Source organism: Echiichthys vipera, assembly GCF_963691815.1.
Source record: "Echiichthys vipera genome assembly, chromosome: 20".
Lineage (NCBI taxonomy): Eukaryota > Metazoa > Chordata > Actinopteri > Perciformes > Trachinidae > Echiichthys > Echiichthys vipera.
The window spans coordinates 26202615-26226836 of record NC_139845.1 but is presented as its reverse complement, the minus strand read 5'-3'; the positions used below and the strand labels follow the sequence as shown (position 1 = coordinate 26226836).

Here is a 24222-nt window from a genome sequence, read left to right as displayed (position 1 = left end):
TCTTCCTGTTACTAAATTAAAAAATGACTTCCGTTCCCAGAAAAAAAAATCTTAAAATTGACTCCTAGTCCCGTTTATCTAGAAATGTGTTCTGTTAGCCTAGCTCTTGGGCACTGGTGCTAAGGAATCTGGGTGTTATTTTTGATCAGGATATGTCCTTCGACTCTCACATAAAACTAACACCAGCGAAAATTAGGAACAGTGTCTCAGAACGATGTAGAAAAACCAGTCCATGCATTTGTTACTTCTAGGCTGGACTATTGCAACTCCTTATTATCAGGCTGCTCCAATAAGTCTGTTAAGAGTCTCCAGTTGGTCCAAAATGCTGCAGCTCGTGTACTAACTAAAACAAATCGAAGAGAACATATTTCTCCTGTATTAGCCTCTTTGCACTGGCTACCTGTGAAATCCAGAATAGAATTTTAAAATCCTTCTCCTTACCTACAAAGCTCTTATTAGCCAGGCTCCGTCGTATCTTAAAGAGCTCATAGTACCGTATTACCTGACTAGATCACTGCGCTCTGAAAATGCAGGGCTACTTGTGGTTCCTAGAGTCTCCAAAAATAGAATGGGAGGCAGAGCCTTCAGCTACCAAGCTCCTCTCTTGTGGAACCAACTCCCAAGTGTTATTCAGGAGGCAGACACTGTCCCCATATTTAAGAGTGAACTTAAAACTTTCCTCTTTGATAAAGCTTACAGCTAGGGCTTACGAGCCCTTAGCTATGTTGTTATTTTTAAGCTGATTTTGTTCTGCTTAATGATGCTGCTATAGGCTTAGTTTACCGGGGGATAATCCTTTTCCTAATACTCTGACCTTCTCTGCTCTCTGTCTGTATCATTCATGTCTCATCAATGCATGTTACTAATTCAACTTCTTCCCCGGAGCTGTTTGTGCTTTGTCGTCTGCTGCCGTGGTTCTGCATGACGCTTCCTGCTACTTCTATAACTATTAGTCATATATACTGTCACTAGTCCTATGAACTATAAAATTTGTAGCCATAAAAACACCATCAGTGGTATATCACGCTGTACCATAGCTGCCATTGCCGCTACTCATCATTAATCATGTTTGCCATAATTATTATTTTCATATTGTATTACTTTAGATGTGCTTGTTCCTACTATTATGCTGTATTAACTGAGATAACATAAGTTCTATTTACATTACTATAGATATTATTATAGTTACTGTTACTCTTTGGTTGCTTGCATTTCTGGAAGTGTGTCTGTCTCTCTGTCATTTGTCTGTCTTTGTCTTTCCATCATTCTCTCCCCTTTTCTTCCTCCCCAACCGGTCAAAACAGATGGCCGTCCTCCACAGAGCTGAGACAGGCCAAGACAGGAGGAAAACCTATTGTTTCCAGACCACTCGTCCTTAACCTTTTGTCTCCAACACTTTTACCTGATTACATTTAAAAGAGTTCACACTGACTGTAACAACTCAGTTTTAACAGAGCAATGCCATTGCAGATGATGGTGCTAAAGAAGAAAAGAAATAAGACAGTGGTAAAGACTTATTTTCCGACAGTGTGTTAAGTGCTGGTAACCTCTGACACCAGAAGAACATGGAAGAGAGAAGAAAATGGCGTCCATGGCATCAAATGAGGCAAAATAAAGCAAGGAAACCTATATAGTGGCTCAGATGAAGAAATGGTGTGAATAGAATTGTTTTGTTTTAATGTTTTTTCGTTGTTTTTATTTTCCCTCTTCTTATATTCGGAGAGTTATGACTAATGTTTGCAGTGTGTAGTCAAAGAAAGAGTTAGTTGATGATATTGTGTCATTTCCAAAAAATTATTTGACACTTCGTGTCAAAAACTGACTCCAGCCACCCTCCTGAGAAATCCCATTTCGGCCGCTTGTACCTGCGACCTCGTTCTCTCGGTCATGACCCAGCTTTAATGACCATAGGTAAAGGTAGGAACCAAGATCGACCGGTAGATTGAGAGCTTTGCCATCCAGCTCAGCTCTCTTTTTGTTACAATGGTGCGGTAGAGTGACTGCAACACCGCCCCAGCTGCTCCGATTCTCGGCCAAACTCACGCTCCATTGTCCCCTCACTCGTGAACAGGATCCTGAGGTACTTGAACTCCTTCACTTGGGGTAAGGACTCCAATCCTAAGCAAGTAAGCAATCCACCGGTTTCAATGGCCTCAGATTTAGAGGTGCTGATCCTCTTCCCAGCCGTTTCACACTCAGCTGCGAACCGATCCACTGAGCGCTGAAGGTCACTGACAGACGATGCCCTTAGGACCACATCATCTGCAAAAAGCAGAGACGAGATCCTCAGCCCAGTGAACTGCAACCCCTCCCCACCCGACTACGCCTCGATATCCTGTCCATGATAATCACAAACAGGATTGGTGACAACGCGCACCCCTGGCGGAGGCCAACCCCCACCAGGAACGAATCGGATTGCCCACAGAAGTGACTCCCTCACCCCATACTCCCCTAGCACTTCCCACAGTATCTCCCGTGGGACCCGGTCATATGCCTTCTCTAGATCCACAAAGCACATGTAGACTGGATGGGCATACTCCGAGGCCCCCTCCAGAATCCTTGCGAAAGTGAAGTTCTGGTCCGTTGTTCCACGTCCAGGACGGAATCCGCATTGTTCCTCTTCAATCGGAGGCTTTGACTATAGGACCTCCTTTCCAGCACCTTGGAGTAGAATTTACCAGGGAGGCTGAGTAGTGTGATACCCCTGTAATTGGCACACACCCTCTGGTCCCCCTTTTTAAATATGGGAACCACCACCCCGGTCTGCCACTCCCTTGGCACCGTCCCAGACTTCCACGCAATGTTGAAGAGACGTGTCAACCAAGATAACCCCTCCAAACCCAAAGCTTTCAGCATTTCTGGACGAATCTCATCAATCCCTGGGGCTTTGCCACAGTGGAGTTGTTTGACTGGCTCAGTGACTTGATTGATTGACAATGATTCCCCATGAGCCTCCAGCTCTGCCTCTACAAAAAAAGGGCGTGTTAGTCGGAATAATGAGTTCCTCAAAGTGCTCCTTCCACTGCCTGATTACCTCATCGGCTGAGGTCAACAGCGTCCCGTCCTTACTGTAAACAGCTTGGACGGTTCCCCGTTTCCCCCTCCTGAGATGTCGAATGGTTTTCCAGAAGCGCCTTAGTGCCGCCCAAAAGTCCTTCTCCAAATCCTCCCACACCCGCTGCTTTGCCTCTGACACAGCAGATGCTGCAGCCCTTCTGGCCAGTCGGTACCTAGCAACTGCCTCCAAAGTCTTCTGGGATAACATATCCCGGAAGGCCTTCTTCTTCAGTGGGACAGCTTCCCTGACCACCTTGAGGCACCTAAGACCTTGAGGCCACAGCTCACCGCTGCAGCTTCAGCAATGCCCCAATGACCCAACTCATCACCAGATGGTGATCAGTTGACAGCTCTGCCCATTTCTTTACTCTAGTGTCCAAAACATACGGCCTCAGATCAGATGATACGATCACCAAATCAATCATCGACCTTTGGCCTAGGGTCCTCTGGTACCACGTACACTTATGAGCATCCTTATGTTCGAACATGGTGGTAGTTATAGACAATCCGTGACTAGCACAGAAGTCTAATAACAGACGACCGCTTGGATTTAGATCAGGGAGGCCGCTCCTCCCAATCACGCCACTCCAGGTGTCTCCATCATTGCCGACGTGGACGTTGAAGTCTCCCAGCAGAACTATGGAGTCCCCTCCAGGAGCCCCATGCAGGACTCCATTCAGAGTCCCCAAGAAGGCCGAATACTCTGAACTGCTGTTCCGTGCATATGCACAAACAACAGTCAGTTTTCCCCCCTACCACCCGCAGGCGTAAGGAGGCAACCCCCTCGTCCACCGGGGTGAACTCCAACACCGCAGCGCTCAGCCAGGGGTTTGTGAGTATCCCCACCCACGCCCAGCGCCTCACACCCTGGGCAACTCCAGAGAAGAATAGGGTCCAACCCCTATCCAGGAGTACGGTTCCAGGACCGAGACTGTGTGTGGGGGTAAGCCCCACCAGATCTAACTGGTATCGCTCCACCTCCCGCACAAGCTCCGGCTCCTTCCCCGACAGAGAGGTGACATTCCACGTCCCCAGAGCAAGCCTCTGCTGCCTGTGTCTGGTCGTCGAGGCCCCTCACCTTCACTGCTACCCGTGCAGCAGTGCACCCAAATCCAGCGGTTTCTCCTGCGAGTAGTGGGCCCACAGGATGGAGAAGTGTGGTCTTTACCTACTCTATATGTAGAATGTCTTGAGATGAGATTGAATGGAATTCAACTCAATTAAATTTTATTTACATTCAATTCATAACAAAAGTTATCTCAGGACACTTTACATATAGAGTAGGTAAAGACCACACTATGACTTATTTATGATTTTCAGAGACGCAACAATTCCCCAATGAGAAGTTTCAGCAATCTTGTGCACACAGTGATGTTGAAAACCTTCCCTTTAACAGGCAGGAACGTGGAGCAGACCCAGCTCTATGGAGGACGGGCAGATGGCGAAAGAGATACAAAGACAGACACAAAGACAGACAGACAGAGAGAGACACTCTTCCAGAGATGCAAGCAACCACGAAAGTAACAGTAACTATAATAATATCTATAGTAATGTGAATATGACTTGTATGTTAATATAGTAGAATAGTAGAAACAAGTACAGCTAAGGTGATATAAGAATATGACAATGATAATAATTATAGTGGTAAATATGATCAATGATGAGTAGTGGTAATAACAGCTGTGATACAATTAGATGTATTACTGATGAAGTTTTTATGGCTACAAATGTTATAATTTATAAAACTAATGATAACATATATGAGTTATAGTGATAATTGAATAGTCCTGAGCCAATCCGAACATTCTCTCTCTCTGAAATGACTTGTGATTGACCAAATTCTCCTGTTACAGCCTAGATGTTCAAATCCTAAAACAGAGCCAAGAGGAGCCGCAAAAGTCTTGTTTTCTCTTAGAACACAGCTACAATTTGATGGAAGATTATTATGGATTTTATTCCCAATATCACCAAAAATAAACTGCCTACCACAGGTTAATGAGTGCAACAATTTACAAGTGTTGGGAAAAATAATAGGGTCAGCCAAACGTTTGAATGCAATCTAATGTGATGGCTCTGGTCTTATCTAAGACTTGTGGCGGCCAGTTTAAGCGGAGACATCGAGGTGTTGATTCAACGCAATTTGTGAGGGTAAATAAGGTGTTGTTGTCGTGGATTACACTACAAGATATATTTTGTTCACTTGACTGACAGGCAAATTTGTTTTTTACTGTGAGTAGCTTAGGTTGAGGGATAACCCTGAAGTTGGGTTGTTGTAAAGTGATTTCTTACCATGTGGTGTTGGTTGCTGCAGGTGGTGACGGATACCTTGCCCCTGCTCCTCACCAGTCTGTCCACCACTGGAACTGGTTCAGACTCTGCCACAGGTTCTGCTTCTGCTGTCACTTCTGACAAAACACAGTAAAGTCGGTCACACTTACACTTGTTATTGAAGTGCAGGTGGGTTTAGTTTATAAAGCACAGGTTTTTATTCTCAACATTATTTTCCTGTTCATTTCAGTGCAGTGAAAATATACGACTTTAAACTTTATAGATACATTGTCTCACTGTAATACAGGCAGCGACTCTGACAAAGTGTAATTTGCACAGCAAAAAAGACTTTTAAGACCTTCATATTGGCAACGATTGTTTATTATTGTGAATTTATAATATGCACAAAGTTGTTCCATTTCATCCTTCCTGACCGCCAGAGGCAGTGCTTAACACTGAATATCTTCTGTCTCGCACATGCACAGGTCGAGTATTAATATCAACAAAGTCATGTGTGACCTCGGATGACCCCTGGCTCGGGTATAAGTTCCGGTGTCATCCACGAGATCTCCATTGGATCCATCATTTGTGCAGCAGGAGGAGCCAGCGCCTGCTAGTGAATTTTTCAGGTGCACTCCGGCCCCTACCATCTTCACCGTACTGGATTAATCTACGACCCGGCAAAAACACCTAGCCCTAGTGCGGGTGTTATGTGCTTTCCTGACCAAAGGGGCAATCAAGCCTGTGGACCCCCTGCTTCAGCCCGGGGTGTTCTATTCAACTTACTTCCTGGTCACAAAGAAATGCGGCAGGCTTCGGCCAGTCCTCGAGCTAAGGGAACTCAACAAGTTTCTAAAAGTCTTGCCGTTTCACATGTTACGCACAGCAGGTGTCCTTCATGCCGTTGCCGAAGGAGGCTGGTTCACCTCAGTCGACTTGAAGGCTGCTTATTTTCATGTTCCTATTGTGCCTAATCACACTCTCCCCACGGGTATTCACTAGCTGCATTGCAGCAGCTCTTTCGCCTCTGCAGTCGCAGGGCTTGAAGATCCTGCCATACCTCGACGATTGGTTAATTTGTGCGCCGACCCGGCTTTAGGCTGCCGAGGACAAAGCTTGCCTTCTCTCTCATGTGTCTCAGCTTGGTCTGAGGCTGCACTGGGAGAAGAGCTCTTTGATCCCCTCACAGACCATAACCTTCATTGGTGTGGATCTGGACACAGCGAGGCCCGGCCCTCGCTTCGACGCATGGGCAATTTCTTCCATCATCTTTCCTTTTTCCAAGGGGGTAGGGTTCTGCCCTACAGCCAGTTCCTCTGCCTCTTGGGCAAATTGGCGCCTCGGCTGTTATTCCCTTCGGCTTGCTGTCACCACAACCACTGCAGAGATGGATAAACAGCTTCCACGCTTCCAAGTGGCACAGACACAGGAGGCTCAGGGCGTCACAGCAGTGCCTTCATGCCGGATTGCTATGGAGGGACGAGTCATACTTGACGAGAGGTGTGCCCATGGGCTTTGTTCCATTTCGTCGCAAACCCGTCACGACGGATGCCTGCCTCTCCGGATGGGGCGCGGTGTGGCAGAGCAGGACAGTAAGGGGCCAATGGTCTGCTCAGGACTGCACGGAGCATATCAATGTGCTAGAGCTACGGGCTTTGCACCTAGCACTCAAGCACTTCCTGCCATATCTCAGGGGCAAGCATGTGCTCGTCCGGTCGGACAACATTGTGGCGGTTTTTCATATAAACCATCAAGGGGGCACCAGGTCCGCACGGTTATTGCAGGTGTCCCAGGCTCTTCTAACATGGGCAGCCCCTCGCCTGACCAGCCTACGAGCGGCGTATTTACCGGGAGATCAGAATCAGGTCGCGGACTTCCTCTCCCGTCGCAGGCCTCCACCAGGAGAGTGGCGGCTTCATCCAGAGGGGGTGCACAACATTTGGGGTCTCTTCGGCAGAGCAGAGGTGGACCTCTTTGCTTCAGTGGAGTCAGCCCTCTGCCCGCTCTGGTTCTACTTAACGGAGACGACCAGCCCTCTGGGTCAGGATGCTCTGGCCCATGAATGGCCGGACAGCCTTCTCTATGCCTTCCCACTGCTTCTCCTGATCTTCCAAACGCTTCTCAGGGTGCTTCGTCAGGGTCACAGGTTTCTCTTTGTGGCCCCATTCTGGCCTGCCAGGACCCGTTTTCCCCTGCTCCACAGACTTCGTTGCCGGACACACTGGTGCCTTCCAGAGAGGACAGCTGGGGGATTGGATTTGGCATCTGAACCCTTGCCGCCTTCAGCTGCTGAGTGATTGCGTAGAGCCTGTCAGTAGTGTTGTTTTTGGCGGCCTGTTTTACTTTTAGTCTAGTTTTAGTCGACTAAAAGTCTGAGCATTTTAGTCTAGTTTTAGTCGACTAAAAGTCTGAGCATTTCAGTCTAGTTTTAGTCGACTAAAAGTCTGAGCATTTTAGTCTAGTTTTAGTTTAAATTTTTAAATTGTATATTAATCTCTTTTTAGTGATGCAATTATACTTAATCAATATAACAAAAGTACCTAGTCGTATTGACAAAACCAACATTTTCTTTTAGCCAAACCCATGCAAATAGCTTTAGTTTACATGCATGTACAGGTCTAGAATAAGTAATCCAATTTATGTTGATGCTAAATTTAGTTCAGTGGGATTTGCTCTGGGAAATACAAAACTAGTGAAAGTATTTGGCCAACAAGGAGAAGTTTAGTGCACTTATAGAGTGAGTCAGGTAGGACACACACACACACACACACACACACACACACACACACACACACACACACACACACACACACACACACACACACACACACACACACACACACACACACACACACACACACACACACACACACACACACACACACACACACACACACACACACACACACACACACACACACACACACACACACACACACACACACACACACACACACACACACACACACACACACACACACACACACACACACACACACACACACACACACACACACACACACACGATATGATGCACAAGGTAATTGGTTGTAGACTTTAAGAAATTAAAGCTATTAAGAAATGAAGAAAAAAGAGTTTGGGAACAAATGAGAGAAAGCTGTTAGGAAAGAAAACAAGGATGACCGTGTAAGAGGAGGAAATAAAGGAGAGAGAGTGCTTGACAAAGCGGGTCATACTGTATGTCAGCATAGTTTTACAGTAAATTATTCAAAAGCCTTGGCTTTTTAAATGGGAGTTGCCTTGGCCAACAGACACTCACAGGGTATTAAATCACAACCACAACATAAATTAACTATTTGCACAGTAATAGTACAACAGTAATAGTACAACATTTAAGCAAATATAGTTTTTGTCCTAATTTAATAGTGAGCAAATGAGAATTGACATACCAACTCAGGAGTGACATACCACTTCAGGAGTGACATACCACTTTAGGAGTGACATACCACTTCCGAACTGTGTTGGTATGAGTCATCCTATGTTAAGCACTGCCTCTGGAGGTCAGTAAGGATGAAATAGAACGAAAGTTACGAATGTAACTACGGTTCTATGAATCCTGGACGACCACAAGAATTCCAGGTCACTCAGAATCTCGTGAACCGCGAGAAGATTCTGTAAGAAGTGATCTCGTGGATGACACCGGAACTTATACCCGAGCCGGGGGTCATCCGAGGTCACATGTGACTTTGTTGATATTAATACTCGACCTGCGCATGCGCGAGACAGAAGATATTCAGCGTTAAGCACTGCCTCTGGTGGTCATCCAGGATTCATACAACCGTAGTTATATTCGGAACTTTTTCATTTATGGTGGACCTGATTGTGAAAATGTACTATGTCCGGTTTAGTGGGCAACCAACTTCACTGTCAGAGAGACTCAAGAGCTGCAAGCATTATGAACTAATGACTGTGTCCTTTAGACCACACTATTTGCATCGAGAATTTTCCCAGATAACTGTGGTTTTAGTATATGTACCTGGACCTGATTTTAGAAAGGCTGCCGAACACATAGCAGACAGCTACAACAGAGCTGTCAGTCAAACTGATGATCAACCAGTATTTCTACAGGGGGATTTTAACAAATGTAACATCAACACACATCTACCAAACCTGGAGCAATATGTTACAGTCCCCACTAGATTGCACAATATACTTGACTTATGCTATAGTAACATTCAAAATGCATACATTTCAAAAGCTTGTCCCCCCATTGGTCGTTCTGACCACAAAGTTATTTTATTGCTGCCAAATTACAGGTCACAGCTTAAAAGGGGAGTACCAGTTAAAAAAAATATTCATGTTCAAAATGAGACCTCTGAAACATTGAGGGGATGCCTTGAATTGACAGATTGGGACTTGTTTTTTAACGATTGTGGGAATGACTTTAATTCATTGACTGATGTAATCACCTCTTACATTTTATTCTGTGAGGACACTGTCACTCCTACTAAACAAATAACAATTCATCCAAACAATAAACCATGGGTCACCAAGGACATGAAAATGTGTTTGTTCAGAAAAAAAGGCTTTTTTGGACGGTGACACTCACAGGGTGAGGGAACTAAAGAAGGAGTTCAGAAGGAAGGCTCAGATGGCCAAAATAAATTACAAGGTTGAAGCCAGACTCTGGTAATGCAAGGGAGGCATGGCAGGGGTTGAACATCATGATGGGAAGAGCCCCCAAACCTGCAGGGATCAACTGCTCAGACCCCACCTCTTTTGCAGAGCAACGTAACAGCTTCTTCAGCAGGTTCAACAGCAGCAGTACACCAACAAGCTGGACCCTCCCCAGCCCCAGTCCACCCCACCAGGCTCTCATCATAGTTGAGGAGCTGGTGGCCTCTATTTTGAGCCGAGTGAACCCACACAAAGCCCCTGGCCCTGACAGGCTCAGAGGCAGAGTGCTTAAGAACTGCTCCACTCAGCTAGGAGGAGTTTTCACCAAGCTCTTTCAGAGTCTTCTGGATGCAAGCTTTGTTCCCCACCAGTGGAAGGAAACCACCATCATCCCTATTCCAAAAAAGACACATGCCAAGGACCCAAAGGATTTTAGGCCAGTTGCCCTGACATCGGTACTGTGCAAATGTATGGAAAGAGTTGTAGGTAACCTTCTCTCCAGCATGGTAGCTGGAAGAAGCAACTCTGACCGTTTTGGACACCGTGACCCGACAACTTGACTCATCACACCCCCACACAAGGATTTTATTTATTGACTTCTCCTCTGCTTTTAATACTGTACACATATTCACACTGCTGCACTTTCTAGTAGTAGAAGTAAAAGTAAAAGTTTAGTAAAAGTTTTCTACAGGAGAGGCCGCAACAAGTGCAGGTGAATGGTTTTAAATCCAGCAAACTGGTTTTAAATACTGGTCTCCCCCAAGAATGTGTTTTACCCCCCGTTCTCTTCTCTGTCTACACCAACAACATCTTGTGCAGTGGAGAAGGAATGACTCTTTTAGAGTATGCAGACGACATGGCCCTAGTAGCCCATTTGACGGACACAAGAGCACTGTCTGACTACCATCAGGCAGTGAAAACCTTGGCTATAACTTTTCAGAAAATATCTCTGGAAATCAACATTGATAAATCAACGGTCAGCCAGTTGAACAGGTTGAGGTTTTTGAATACCTTGGCAGAGAGCTGGACCCATCACTGTCCTTCTCACATCATGCTGACTCTGTGTACAAGAAGGCCCAACACCGCCTCCACCTGCTGAGTGGCCAGCAAAATAATTGGCTCTCCCCAAACACCCCTACCTGAACTGTACACCCGGTCAGTACTCTGGAAAGCCAATACAATCACACAGGACACCACCCACCCCCTCCACCAATCCTTTGACTTACTGCCATCAGGTCGACGCTACAAGGTCCCGTTGGCACGGAAAAACATCTATAAAAAATATTTTATCCCCACTGCCATCACCACACTGAACAGTCACAAATAGGCAACATATCTCACTCCACTCAGAGCGTGCTCACACTGTCCTCCCGGACCGAGACCCGGACTTTAGGGTACTTGTCCGCCCTCCCTCTCCCCCCCGCGCCCCAGCCCCGTTTGTACTCACACTACCAGGGCCTTGGCCAATGCTTCTTGCTGTCCACACGCCATCACGCCGTAACACGTCACATGCATTGATCGCGTGTGTGGCTTTGTTTACAAATCTTTCCATAGACCTCGGAGTTTTTGTGCGTCTTGTCGACTGTTTTTGAATATTTTCATCCGACCAAATCTGCAGTAAACACACCACCTCCGCACCACACCAACGTGAACCTTTCACCGCCATTGTTGTTGTTGTTAAATGTCCGCGCATGGTCCGTCCTTCTATTTACATGTCCGAACAGGCGGACATAACGCTACTGCCGTAGGGCTCGTGCGCGTGCACGTGCGCACGCTCGTGCTCGTACATGTGCAAACGGCTCCGCTAAAGCCCACCTCTTTCAAGCGGGCCGTGGACGGTCCGCTGGCCGCAGTTGAGCGCGGAGCGGGTGCGCTCACACAACTTAAAGGTACTAGACTTTAGCTGAAAAACTGGTTTTGGCCGCGGCCAAAAGGACAGTGTGAGCACGCTGTCAGTCACCCCTTTGCACTGCTTGCGTCTTTTGGCATTTATGTATTGTCATTGTTTGGGACTGTCTGTTTCGTATGTATCTATTTATTTTGTGTAAATTGAACCTGCCCTGTCAAAAACGAATTTCTGTCGCTTGTGACAGACAATAAAAAATTTTTTATCTTATCTTATCTTATCTTATCAGCAGGCGACATCATTAAAAAACGTCGACCATAACCTGTATAAGCAGGGACGTCCCTGAAAAAGATGTTGATTGGATGGCAGTAGATGCTCCAAACCTGTATGTACCTTTTAGCGTTAATGTTGCCTTCACAGAGTGTATTCAATTGATTATTGGGGTTGTAATATTATACACATATATTTTGATAAAGCACTTTAAAGTAAAAGTCCCTGGACAATAAATACATAATGTAAATATTTTTGGTAATCTAACTATTACATAAACCTTTAGCCTATTGTACTGACTAGTAATACTGTTCTTACCCTCTTCCTTGTCACTGTACACGTCCGATTCAGAGTTGCCATTGTGGTTGACTTGTATGTCTGTGAGAACCAGTTTTGGCAGTGGCAGCTGTACAGGACCGTCATCCAGCAGCCTCTGCAGCTTCTTCTCATACAGTTTACGGGTGGATGCTGAGGGAATGAGAAGATGGGAGACATTCATTGAGCCTGCACAAGACGACTTGGCCTATCAATGTCTCTGAATTGAGAAGTTTTGTGTTGACCATCCTGAAGACCAGAGAGGGTCCAAAGGTGTGGTGCGGGTGTGGGCCCAGCCTCCTCAGGATGGAGAACTAGTTTCTTGTTGGTGTTTAAGTTCATTTCAGCATTATTAATTCCATCACCATGATATTTACCATTATTAAAGCTTTGGAATTACCATATTCTCCCGAATATAAGACAGTGTTTTTCCCTTGAAATCCACCTGGAAAAGGGGGTCCTCATATTTTTGGGGTCTAGATTTTAAAGGCCAAGTAAGTGCTTCTATAGACACAGAGTCACAGTGTGAGCGTTACATGTCAATATACAGTCACAACAACAGATGGAGCCAAAAATCTCTAAAACAAGTTCCTTTCATGATGGGCTGCCAATGACAACACAGTTTACAGAGACATCTATCTTACTGTGACAGGGGCCTGAAACATGAAGACAGTGATCGCCCGGAAAAAGTGTCTCAAAAGTCTGAGGAGTTCTGATGCCATTTTAATATAGTGGTGATTAAAGCAGCAGAGAAACATGGGAGAGTCCGATGTCTGAGATTGCTTTATTAGACGCAGGGGGTATCACTTGGTTATTAACGGTTAACGAAGAGGATTATTTCTGCTTCGAGAAAAAAATTTTTTTTAGTTTAGTTTAGTTGATTGTTTATTTGACAGGGACAACGCACAATGTTAGAATAGTACCAGAGGTGGCAAACAGCTCATTTGCATCTTAAAAACATAATGTGTAAGAAAAAAATTGGACATATTGTTTTGGTCATCGGAACGGTGGGTTTGGAACTGGACACTAGATTGAGAGAAAATACTCCATTTGTTAAACAACATTTAGTTGTCAAAAAGTATTTTTCCAAAAATGATTCTTAAAAAGGAGGGTCTTTTTATAGTCAGGGTCGTCTTATATTTGTGACTACATGGTAATATCTCTAATAGTATTACTCTCATGTCTCTCTTACACCTCATCTACACTGGCTGTGGAGTAAAAGCAGCATGTAAGCAGCCAGGGTTGGGTATGGTTCACATTTGAAGTGACACTGATACCTGGATTAGGTACAGGTACCCAACAGTACCTTTTTAGCTATAAGTCTTTTACTTCTTTTATCACAGCTGTTGTTAGCGACTTGGCCAACATTAGAAGATCCCTCTGCATGTTTGAAGTGCAGTCATGTATCTGTGTGTAAAGGGCAGATTTCCCCTCAGTCTTTGAACTCAAAGGACCCTGATGCTGTTTCTTCTAATGTGCGCACTAACCCACAATGGGCCCCGGGCCAACGCCGTGTTTGAGCAGCTCGTCCTTCAGGCCCTCATCGGTCAGCGCAGTGACGTCCATCTCGTCCGGCCGAATCTTGTCAGTTTTCTTTGTGGCTTTCTGAGGGAGGAGGACAGGGCAGTAATGTTGGTTATGTTATGATAAACTGTACTCTTGTAAAGAACTTATCGAGGTCATGTCAGAGACTGTCAGTGATTCACTTTTGTAAAAAAAAAAATTATGGAGCGCAGTTTCAATAAGCATCGGCTTCAATGAGCAGTATTGGTATTAATAAAATCTTAACGATGCCCATCCCTAGACACAAGGTAAGTCTAGCAAGTCTAGAGTCTACAATACTTGATTACTAATATAATGGATAGCTGTAGCCCCAGCTCACAATTCACACCCCAATGTCCCAACTTGCCCACCAGTTCATCTCCAAACATCCTCCTTTACCTCGCTAAGTAAATTCTTTCAGATTAAAGCTGTTTGCTGAGCTTTCAGACAGTTACGGCAACCGGTTAACCAGGTTACTGATTATACACAGCAGTGCTTTCAATGGACAAAAATGATCGCCTGTTTAAAAAATATACATACAACATTTAAACAATATCCACCGCTACTTAGCTTCAGGCATGATCAATAAACAAACTGAGCAAACTCTCTCTCTTACAGTCAGAGTTGAGTTTGAGTGAGTCTGACTTTAAACTTAACTTTGAATTAGAAACTAACAAGTGTAGCATGAAAGCATGGTGACTCATAGATTATTATGTTTATACATCTATAGTTTGTGGTGGAATTAGCCAACTAGAATCTACTATCACAGCTCTCTGTGAGTAGTATCTTGAATCGATCGCTCTTCCTTGGTTTTACGGATGTCAACACAAAATTCTAAACATTGAATTTTGCATCTAAATTTGGTGTGTTGAATATTTTAATGTTGATTTTTTTTCCATGGATTTTTTAACATTGAATTCTTTAACGTTATTTTTTTAAACATTGGATTCTTTAACCTTGGATTTATGAACATTGGTAAATAAAGAGTTAAATTCAGAGTCAAAACATTCAGATACATATTTTCAATGCATAAATATTCAGTGCTAGAAATATAATAGCTTCTTAATTTCAAAATCCGATGACACAGATTTACTTCCATAATGTGGAGGCATGTGTATTCATGCATACAAACACAAGATTTAGAAGAGAAACTTTAACTTGAGTTGATTCCTTGAATTTCCTAAGATGAAGTAAAGCCAGAGGGAAAAAGAAAAAAAACAACTTTATAGGGCAGATGCCTTAGGCGTATAATGATAGTAAACAACACGCTGGGCTGAAGCTGCCCCTCACACACCAGCCTACAGGAAATGACTGTGTGTGTTTGTTAAGCCAGTTGCCTCTGAAATAAAATGTGTCTCCTCCTCAGCTCGGCAGAAGGAGGCTCTGCCTCTGACTACATAAAGTATGCATGCATAAAATGTTTTACTCAAAGCTGATGTTACACATGTTGCCATGTTTTGAACCATTATGGTCTCAAAAGACTAAAAAGTGCTAAGAAAAGTCTAAAAAGAATCAAACAGTACCAAGTTTCTACTTAAGTTGGGGTTAAATGTAAAATCATTAAATCCAAAATGGACATGGGCATGGTTTGTATAACAGACTCAGAAGCCCCTTTCAGACATACACTGCGCCCTGAAAGTATCTAGATGTTAGGGGGCCAGCTCTGTGCGTAATGGCATTATGCAGGGCCGTAAACTGTGTTTACCTTCATTAAATATCCTGAAAAACACAGTAGTCTACAATAGACCTCTACACACTTCAGACTGCTTGGTTATAAGTGAGTCAAGTTAAGTTAACAACAATAAGACTGTGGTTTTTAACTCAGCAGGACACTGTTAGAAACAGGTATAAATTGTGGTTTTAAATTTACATTACTTAACTATCCCATTGGCAAGATGATCAGTCAATTATTACTGTTATGTTATTTGCTTTATATTTCTGTATGCTTCTGAGATGCTGAAGTTAGAGCTGTTATTTTCAAAATTGTTGATAAAAACATGTATTTTGCACCAAATTATGGTGCGTAGTATCTAAAAAGGTACTGAAAAGTACGGGTATCGAAAAGCAGTATCAGTATCAATACTGGTATTATAAAAACCTTAACGAAACCCATCCCAAGTGGAGGTAGAGCAGCGCATTCAAGTTGAAACACCATGCCAAAACTACTTCTTGTAATTCTTTGTCTGACCACAAAAGATCAACCCTCAAATGGACCATGATTTTTAAATGAACATCTGGGCATAAAGGCACTCAGTCAGCTGGTAACTCATCAACAGAAAATGTGAGGAATGCAAAGAGGATATGTTCAACTTCAGTGGTGAGGATGCTGCTGCAAGGTTCACAGCATGCAACAAATGTGAGACGCACAGAGAGAAAGGTTGTGTTGGTCTGTGTCTGGCTCTCAGTGGGCCCTGGGCGGGGTTTGGTCTGGATGTGAGCCGGGCTGTTTCATATTAAATAACAGCAGCCTGAGCTCAAGAGAGCGGGGGAAGAGGAGGAGGGAACAAGGCATCTGTGATCCCTCCTCTGCAGACCACACCCTGGCCTTTAAAGGCATATCTAAACCATGAGCTCACGGCTCAACTTGGCCTGAGATCTGGAGTAAATGCACTCCAAACTGTCAGACTTTCCTTTACAACTCCTCGCTGCAGCCTGGCTGGAGTAGTGGGAGGGTGAGACATGCTCACGGGCTCAGTGGTAAGAGCAGGCACCCTTTATACAGAGGCTTAGGCTACGTTCACACTGCAGGTCTTAATGCACAATTCCCATGTGCAGCGCGGGTCACAATAAATGCGACCTGACTGTTCAGATTGCGGTCTCATTCAAAAAAATCCGATACGTTTCTGATTCAGTAGCACATTTAAAAGTTGGCAAATTGTGATTGGAAAATGTCAGATTCAATGGGACTTGTGCTGTTCACACTGTCAAAAGCCTAAGAGCGTACTCACACTGTCCTCCCGGACCGCGACCCAGACTTTAGGGTACTTGTCCCCCCTCCCTCTCCCCCCCGCGCCCCAGCCCCGTTTGTACTCACACCGCCAGGGCCGGCCCATTCTTCTTGCTGTCCATACGCCATCACGCCGTAACACGTCACACGCATTGGTCGCGTGTGTGTGGCTTTGTTTCCAGATCTTTCCGTAGACCTCTGAGTTTTTGTGCGTCTTGTGGACTGTTTTTGAATCTTTTCATCCGACCAAATCTGCAGTAAACACTCCACCTCTGCATCACACCATCGTGAACCTTTCACCGCCATTGTTGTTGTTGTTAAATGTCCGCGCATGGTCCCTCCTTCTATTTACATGTCCGAACAGGCGGACATAACGCTACTGCCGTAGGGCTCTTGCTCGTGCTCGTACACGTGCGCACGCTCATGCTCGTACATGTGCAAACGGCTCCGCTAAAGCCCACCTCTTTCAAGCGGGCCGTGGACGGCGCTCCGCGCAGTTGTGCGCGGAGCGGGTGCACTCACACTGCTTAAAGGTACTAGGCTTTAGCTGAAAAAACGGTTTTGGCCCCGGCCAGAAGGACAGTGTGGGTAGGCTCTAAAAGTCCTCGCCACAGCGGCCCAGGTCCTCTCCCCTCTCTCTCCACAGTTTCCTTGAAATCTTTAGCTGTACTAAAGCGCCCACATTTTTACAAAAAACAAACCCAATGGATTGTGTGTAGTCATTTACTCTCAGACTGACCACAGGTTGTATTGCTGTCACACATTCCTAATACACAGAGAATTCTTCTAAGTCTCAAACACAGACAGCAATAACAAGGGAGAAACTTCAAGCCTTCCAAAGCATTTCAAAAATGTTAAGAATGATCTTTTCAACTGCATGGCCTCCACCACCCCTTACCTGCAGCCTGTAAACACGCACAGACACACGCACGCACGCACGCACGCACACCTTCCTGAGAAAAGTATTTCCTCAATGAAGAGGCCCTGCCCGGCAGGATAACAGTCCCAGCTGCTGTTAAACTTCCCCTTCCTCTGCCGTTTTAAGCTACACTGGGTAGATTTTACACAGAAAACACATTCCTCTATCAGTTCAAAACACAATCTTAAACTGAGAAGAAACTCATCACACACCGTTCATGCCTGTATTAATTTCAACATGGGCACTGGCAGAAAGCTTCCACTTACATGGACAAAGTCAAGAGGGCGATTCTTGATTTAAAGGTTAAATACGTGGGACTTTATTAAAAGCCATATTTAAAAAAAATAAAATACACCCAGGAGGGCGTTTTGAGGGGAAAGTTTGACAATGACTTTCTGTCCCGTTCTGTTTCCATTGTAGCAGCCAATAGCGTTGGGCGTTGCTGGTTGCCAGGGTTGTCTGTTGTTGGGTGCAGCTACTGTAGGCTGGCACTGGGTGAAATAGAGTTTGCCAATCCTGCAGCTGCTTTGGAGCCTCAGTGAAGGAGGCGTTATTTGTCCCAGCAGCTGAGTGAGCGGAGACGGGCAAAAACCAGAGTCAATATAGGCCAAGCATTCACTCCATGGACTGAGAGAAAGGAGAGTTATGCCATTAAAACGCAAGCCCAAATGCCTACGTGAAGGTGAGCAGTCTCGCCGGACCAGACCTGGGAGGAACGGCCTCCCTGATCTAAATCCGAGCGGCTGATGAGGTAATCTGGCGGAGGAAGGAGCACTTTGAGGAACTCCTTAATCGACTAACACGCCCTCTTCTGCTGAGGCAGAGCTGGAGGCTGATGGGGAATCATGTCAATATCTCTGGCGAAAGTCACTGAGGTACTCAAACAACTCCACAGTGGCAAAGCCCCAGGGATTGATGAGATTCGTCCAGAAATGCTGAAAGCTTTGGGTTCGGAGGGGCTGTCTTGGTTAACACGTCTCTTCAACCAAAATCAAAATGTGTGCTAAAGTGCCCTCTAGGAGCCAAAACGTGTGCTAAAGTGCGCTCTTCAAAGCTAAACGCTGTGCTAAAGTGCCCTCTTCAGTGCTACTTATGCCCTTTTCGCCACAGTTGACTGGACTTTTAAGCATCTTATTTTTGTTCCATGGCTGGAATTGTCATAGGTTGTGTTAAACACCGATCCCTTTCCTCATCAGAATTATTCATCCTCTCCACCAGCCACACCTAACAGTACACAAACAAATTCACAACTCACAAGTTCAGAAAATAGGATGCATAGTTTCTGCATTTGAAAAGATTGACATTAATGTAAACATCTAAACTACAAGCAGCAAGACAACGCAACAAGCATTCTTATAAAAAAACATTACATAAATCCCTACTTTGTAGTGTATGGCATAAATTCAACCTTTGGTCAAAAGGTGCCAAGAAGCATAGTACATCAAAAGTCAATGCAAAGCAAGTAAGGGACTGTTTGTTATTCATGTAAGAAGGGCTGCTCATTGCATTGTTGAAAAACACACGTTAAAGTTCCCTCATGGCAGCCAAAACGTGTGTTAGAGTGTCCTCTAGGAACCAAAACGTGTGTTAAAGTGTCCTCTAGGAGCTTAAACATTTGCTAAAGTGTCCTCTAGAAACCAAAATGTTTGCTAAAGTGTCCTCTGGGAACCAAAACGTGTGTTAAAGTGTCCTCTAGGAGCTAAAACGTGTGCTAAAGTGCCCTCTAGGAAACAAAACGTGTGTTAAAGTGTAAGAGCCAAAATGTGTGCTAAAGTGCCCTCTAGGAACCAAAATGTGTGCTAAAGTGCCCTCTAGGAACCAAAACGTGTGTTAAAGTGTAGGAGCCAAATTGTGTGCTAAAGTGCCCTCTGGGAGCCAAATTGTGTGCTAAAGTGCCCTCTGGGAGCCAAAACGTGTGCTAAAGTGTGCTCTTCAAAGCTAAACTCTGTGCTAAAGGGCCCTCTTCTTTTCGCTCCTGCCCTTCAAAAAGTCTGTGCACGCCACTGTTGGCTGGAATATTAAGCATCTTATTTTTGTTCCAGGGCTGGAATTGTTATTGGTCGTGTTTGATTTTCTAGAAGAGAGGACACAGTAGGTAAATGTGGCAGTTTGCTTCTTTTTTTTTTTTGATCTAATAAAATATGGTTATTTATGGTGAAGGGAGGGTTATACATGACCAACAGCCTTGTGACACAAAAATGCCATTTCTTTTCTTGGCCAGTAAAAACAAAGCTTGACCGATCATTTTTCATCTCAACTAATTTGATACTTCACACATTACACGTTACACCCCTAGCTCAGAGTTTAGCATCAACCAGAAGTTAGAGTGAAATTGCGCAAACACTCACACACGGTGTGACATACCGTAGACTTTCAGCACACACACAGGCTGCAGTGAGGTAGAGGAGAGCAAGAAAAAGAGAGCTGCTGGCCGTGGCGCGCTGTTCGATTGCAAATATATCAAATCTATGTCTATATATCCAAACAGGTTGTTTCGCAGTCTCTAAAACACTTCAATAAAAAGTCTGTATATTAACAATAATCCCTTAAAAATCCACTTGGCCGTTCGGGCAACCAGAAAACAAGCTCAACCTGCCCAAATATTATTTTTACTTGCCCCGAGCAAGCTGGAAACCATAAGTGTCTTTGCCTGTTTTCATCTTCTCACCACCTTGGCCAGTGAGTGAAGAAGTTAGCAGTCATTTCTGACCCTGCCCACAATCACTCAGTGAGGCCCAATGACAAATATTTGTAGCTCTGGGTACCATAAACACAAAGTCACAATGAAGAACGGCCCCTGAAATAAAAAGAAATCAAACCTAAAACGAAGTTCAGAAGGTTATTGAAGTATGCAGCCAGTCACTGGCTGAAGGGGGGTTGTCTTTATTAAAACAAGAGAGGACTGCTGAGAAACTGAGACCCTCCACCCAACACAAAAACCTGCAGTTGGAGCGAAGCAGTCTCAACATTGTTGTCATTCCAACAAAAGCAGCAGCTATGAGCATCTTTATCTGTGCTTTGACAGTTTCTGGGCGTGATTTCCTTTCATGGAACAGGTAAAGCTGTGTAAACACACACTGATTCAATTACCATGTGAAAGAGTTAATGATGAAGAGGCTGAGAGGAGAAAGCCCACCCGTTGTCCACTGAGATGTTTTAATCAGTAGAGATATCTAGGGTTGCTGTAATTTTGTTGTCACTAACAACACTGAGGGCAGACCTCAACATGTTTGTTTGTTTGGATCCCCTTTAGCTTCAGCGTAGCTAGAAGCTATTCTTCCAGGGGTGCTATAGCTTTATGTTGTGACAATACAATTTACACAATAACATTATACACAATAGTCAAACATTAAACATTACAGCACACAAAATACAACTCAAATAGTGACAGAATTATTATTAGTAGTAGTATTTTTATCTGATGCTTTAAAAAACCCCAAAACAGACATTACACGACTCCAAATGAATCTATACCTTAGTGAGAATTAGTGAGAAGAAAAGCAACCAACTCACTACAAGAACTAGCATTAGAAACTGAATTTTTGTTGAAGGTAATATTCTTTAGGTGATTTTTTACACCTATATTGAGTGTTTTGTTGTTTATTATTATTACGGAGTAAGTTCCATTCACACATTGCTCTGTTTGTGACTAAACGTCGACTTGATTTGGTTTTCTCTTTAGCTAAAATAAAACAATCTCCAGCTGCATGCACTGTTTGATAATGATGTGTATCTGCACTAAAAGATCCTTTTTTATACACAGTAACAGGTGTCTTAGTTTCCATTAGAAAACCATTAGTTTGGACTCAAGTCAAACTAGAAAACTTTTTGGGGGGCAGTGTAAACTATAACAGACACATAATAGTCGGGGAGCCAAAGTTTTTTTATTTGTGTTTTTTTCTGTTAACTGTGACCCTAAGAGCCAATAATAGCAGGGTCTGCTCTGCTGGAAATATTGCAGATGATGTGGTCCTGATGGCATAGTTGGTCAGTGACCTTCAGCACTCACTGGATCGGTTCGCAGCCGAGTGTGAAACGGCTGGGATGAGGATGAGCCACTCTAAATTTGAGGCCATGGCTCTCAGCAGGAAACCGGTGGATTGCTTACTACAGGTAGGGAATGAGTCCTTACCCCATGCGAAGGAGTTCAAGTACCTCTGGATCATGTTCACGAGTGAGGGGACGATGGAACGCGAGTTTGGCCGGCGAATCTGAGAATCGGAGCAGCACCTAGGGAGGTGTTCCAGGCACGTCCAGCTGGGAGGAGGCCTCGGGGAAGACCCAGGACTCGCTGGAGGGATTATATCTCCACACTGGCCTTGGAAGGCCTCGGGATCCCCCAGTTAGAGCTGGTTAATGTGGCCCTGGAAAGGGAAGTTTGGGGTCCCCTGCTAAAGCTGCTTCCCCCGCGACCCGACCCCGGATAAGCGGTTGAAGATGAGATGAGATGAAAATTGTGTCCATTTAAGTTTATGCATCCTGTGAAAGATGATTTTTTCCCCCCTCAAATCGTTGAGGTTCTGACCGTTTTGATCGCCACTTCGTAGTGAAACATCACAGATCCTTTGATTTTGATTTTTTTCTATGTAATAAGTATACTGTTTGGTGAAAATAATGGAATACAATTACTGACACCCTACCCGACCCACTGACGGATGCCTATACTAAAATGGACACAAAAGGTTCCACCCATTTTATTAAGCTTTTGAGACTTTGGCTCCCCAACTATAGGGGTTTTGTTTAAAGCTAGGACTCTCCATACTGGGACCAAGGGGGCATCAGGGGTCTTAAGGAGTATAGAATGGGTCCAATTGAAAAAGAATGTCATTGAGGATACTATGAATTGTGGCAAGTAAATGCATGTCAATGGGCTGTGGTGTAGACAGCATCACTAGACTTTTTTTGGAGGAGACCCCTGAAAACAATCCTCGGGAAGAAGGGAGACAGACTTTACTTAAACTGAAACAAATGAGTAATTGATCAAATAAGGGTGTCTGCAGGAAGAGTGAAGATTTTGAGATGTTCTTTGTTATTATTTTTGGACAGTTGGAGCTAGTTGCAGCCGTGATTAGTTCATATTTGTGTACCGGTACCTGCGCTACGAACGTTACTCGGAGTAAAGTCCCGACACTTGGACCGTCCAGCTTCCTTATGCTAGCTTCCATAACGTTCAATTAAGATAACGTTGCCTCAGTAAGGAAGAAAAAAACTCACTCTGCCGGAGGAGCGACTTCTGCTGGAGACTACGGGCGGCGGCAGCTCCTCGTCGCTGGAGAACACGTCCAGAGTGGCGGCCGTGATATGGTTCTTGTTTTGAGCGGTCAGGTTCTGCAGATAAAGCTGCACATACACGTCCTTGGTGGGGTTGCCGCCCGGAAGCTCTACGTTGTGGGCCAGCAGCTCGCTCTTTAACTTGTCCTTGGTGAGCACAGACGGGTCGTCCATGTACTCCGGCATGTCGACGTGCGAATGGAGGGACAGTTACCGACGCCTGGGAAAGTTAGCAAGCTAACACCGAGAAGGGGAGTGGGATAGGAGAGGAGGTTTTGGTCCGAGCGGAACGGCTAACTGGCGTCTCTAAATGGATTCCATTCGCAAAACAATACGAGCTAAAGAGGAGAGAGGCGTATGTGAGGGAAATAAGAAGGAGCGGAATGGGAAAATGAATATGACGTGTTATCGTCCCTCTCCACTCACAAGAATGTAGAAATGAAAGCGGGCTGTGTGTAAAGCACTGGGCTGCTGCTACTTAGGGGGACCGGGGGGGGGAGGCCGGAAGTGGCTGTAGAAACCGGCTTCTACTGGTCAGAGGCCCTTACAAAGACCTACCTCATTGGTTAAACGAACTAATGCAACTATTGAAAGTGGATCGCACCTCACTGACACTGTTCAATCAAGATATACTGTATATAATCACAATTCGAGAACAAATTATAAATACTTGATTTATTCTGAAATACTGTTATTTTTTATCGTCCATAATTTGATGTAATATCCACTGTGTCTATACCACTGCTGTACCAGCATGTTTTTTTTAAATAACCAAGGCACTTCAACAAAAAACCTTTATTTTGTTAAAAAATAAATTAAAAAATTAGAGAACAGTAACCATTGTGTCAGAAGAAAATATTTCAACAATGTTTTCTTCTATAGGATTCAGAAATGAACAGGAAGTGTAAAGCCCACAGCTTTGAATGACTTCAGCACATCTGCTCCCACAGGACATCACTAGTTTCTCACACTGCTCTGGTTTGATCTTGGTCCATTCTGACTCAGTCTCTTCCACAGTTCACTAACTGTAGTGGGTTTCTTACACATTACTTTGTTGCCAAGGATTTTCCAGAGATTCTCTATGGGGTTTAGATCTGGATTCTGGGCTGGTCATTTCATTGTTTCAGTATGTTGTTGGTATAGCTGGAG

General features: G+C 44.5%; 1 protein-coding gene across 1 annotated transcript in view; it reads right to left on the bottom strand.

Moving 5' to 3' along the window:
* The window catches only part of tmpoa (thymopoietin a), a 29947-nt gene extending 6447 nt beyond the window's left edge, over positions 1-23500 (bottom strand). Inside the window, exons 1-4 of the mRNA XM_083934894.1 lie at positions 23017-23500; positions 13882-13999; positions 12398-12547; positions 5347-5462 (exon numbers count right to left, since the gene is read on the bottom strand). Of these exons, the coding sequence (XP_083791020.1) occupies positions 5347-5462; positions 12398-12547; positions 13882-13999; positions 23017-23259 (627 nt within the window). The 5' untranslated portion in view covers positions 23260-23500. The remainder of the gene's footprint in view (positions 1-5346; positions 5463-12397; positions 12548-13881; positions 14000-23016) is intronic.
* Positions 23501-24222: the final 722 nt, after the last annotated feature.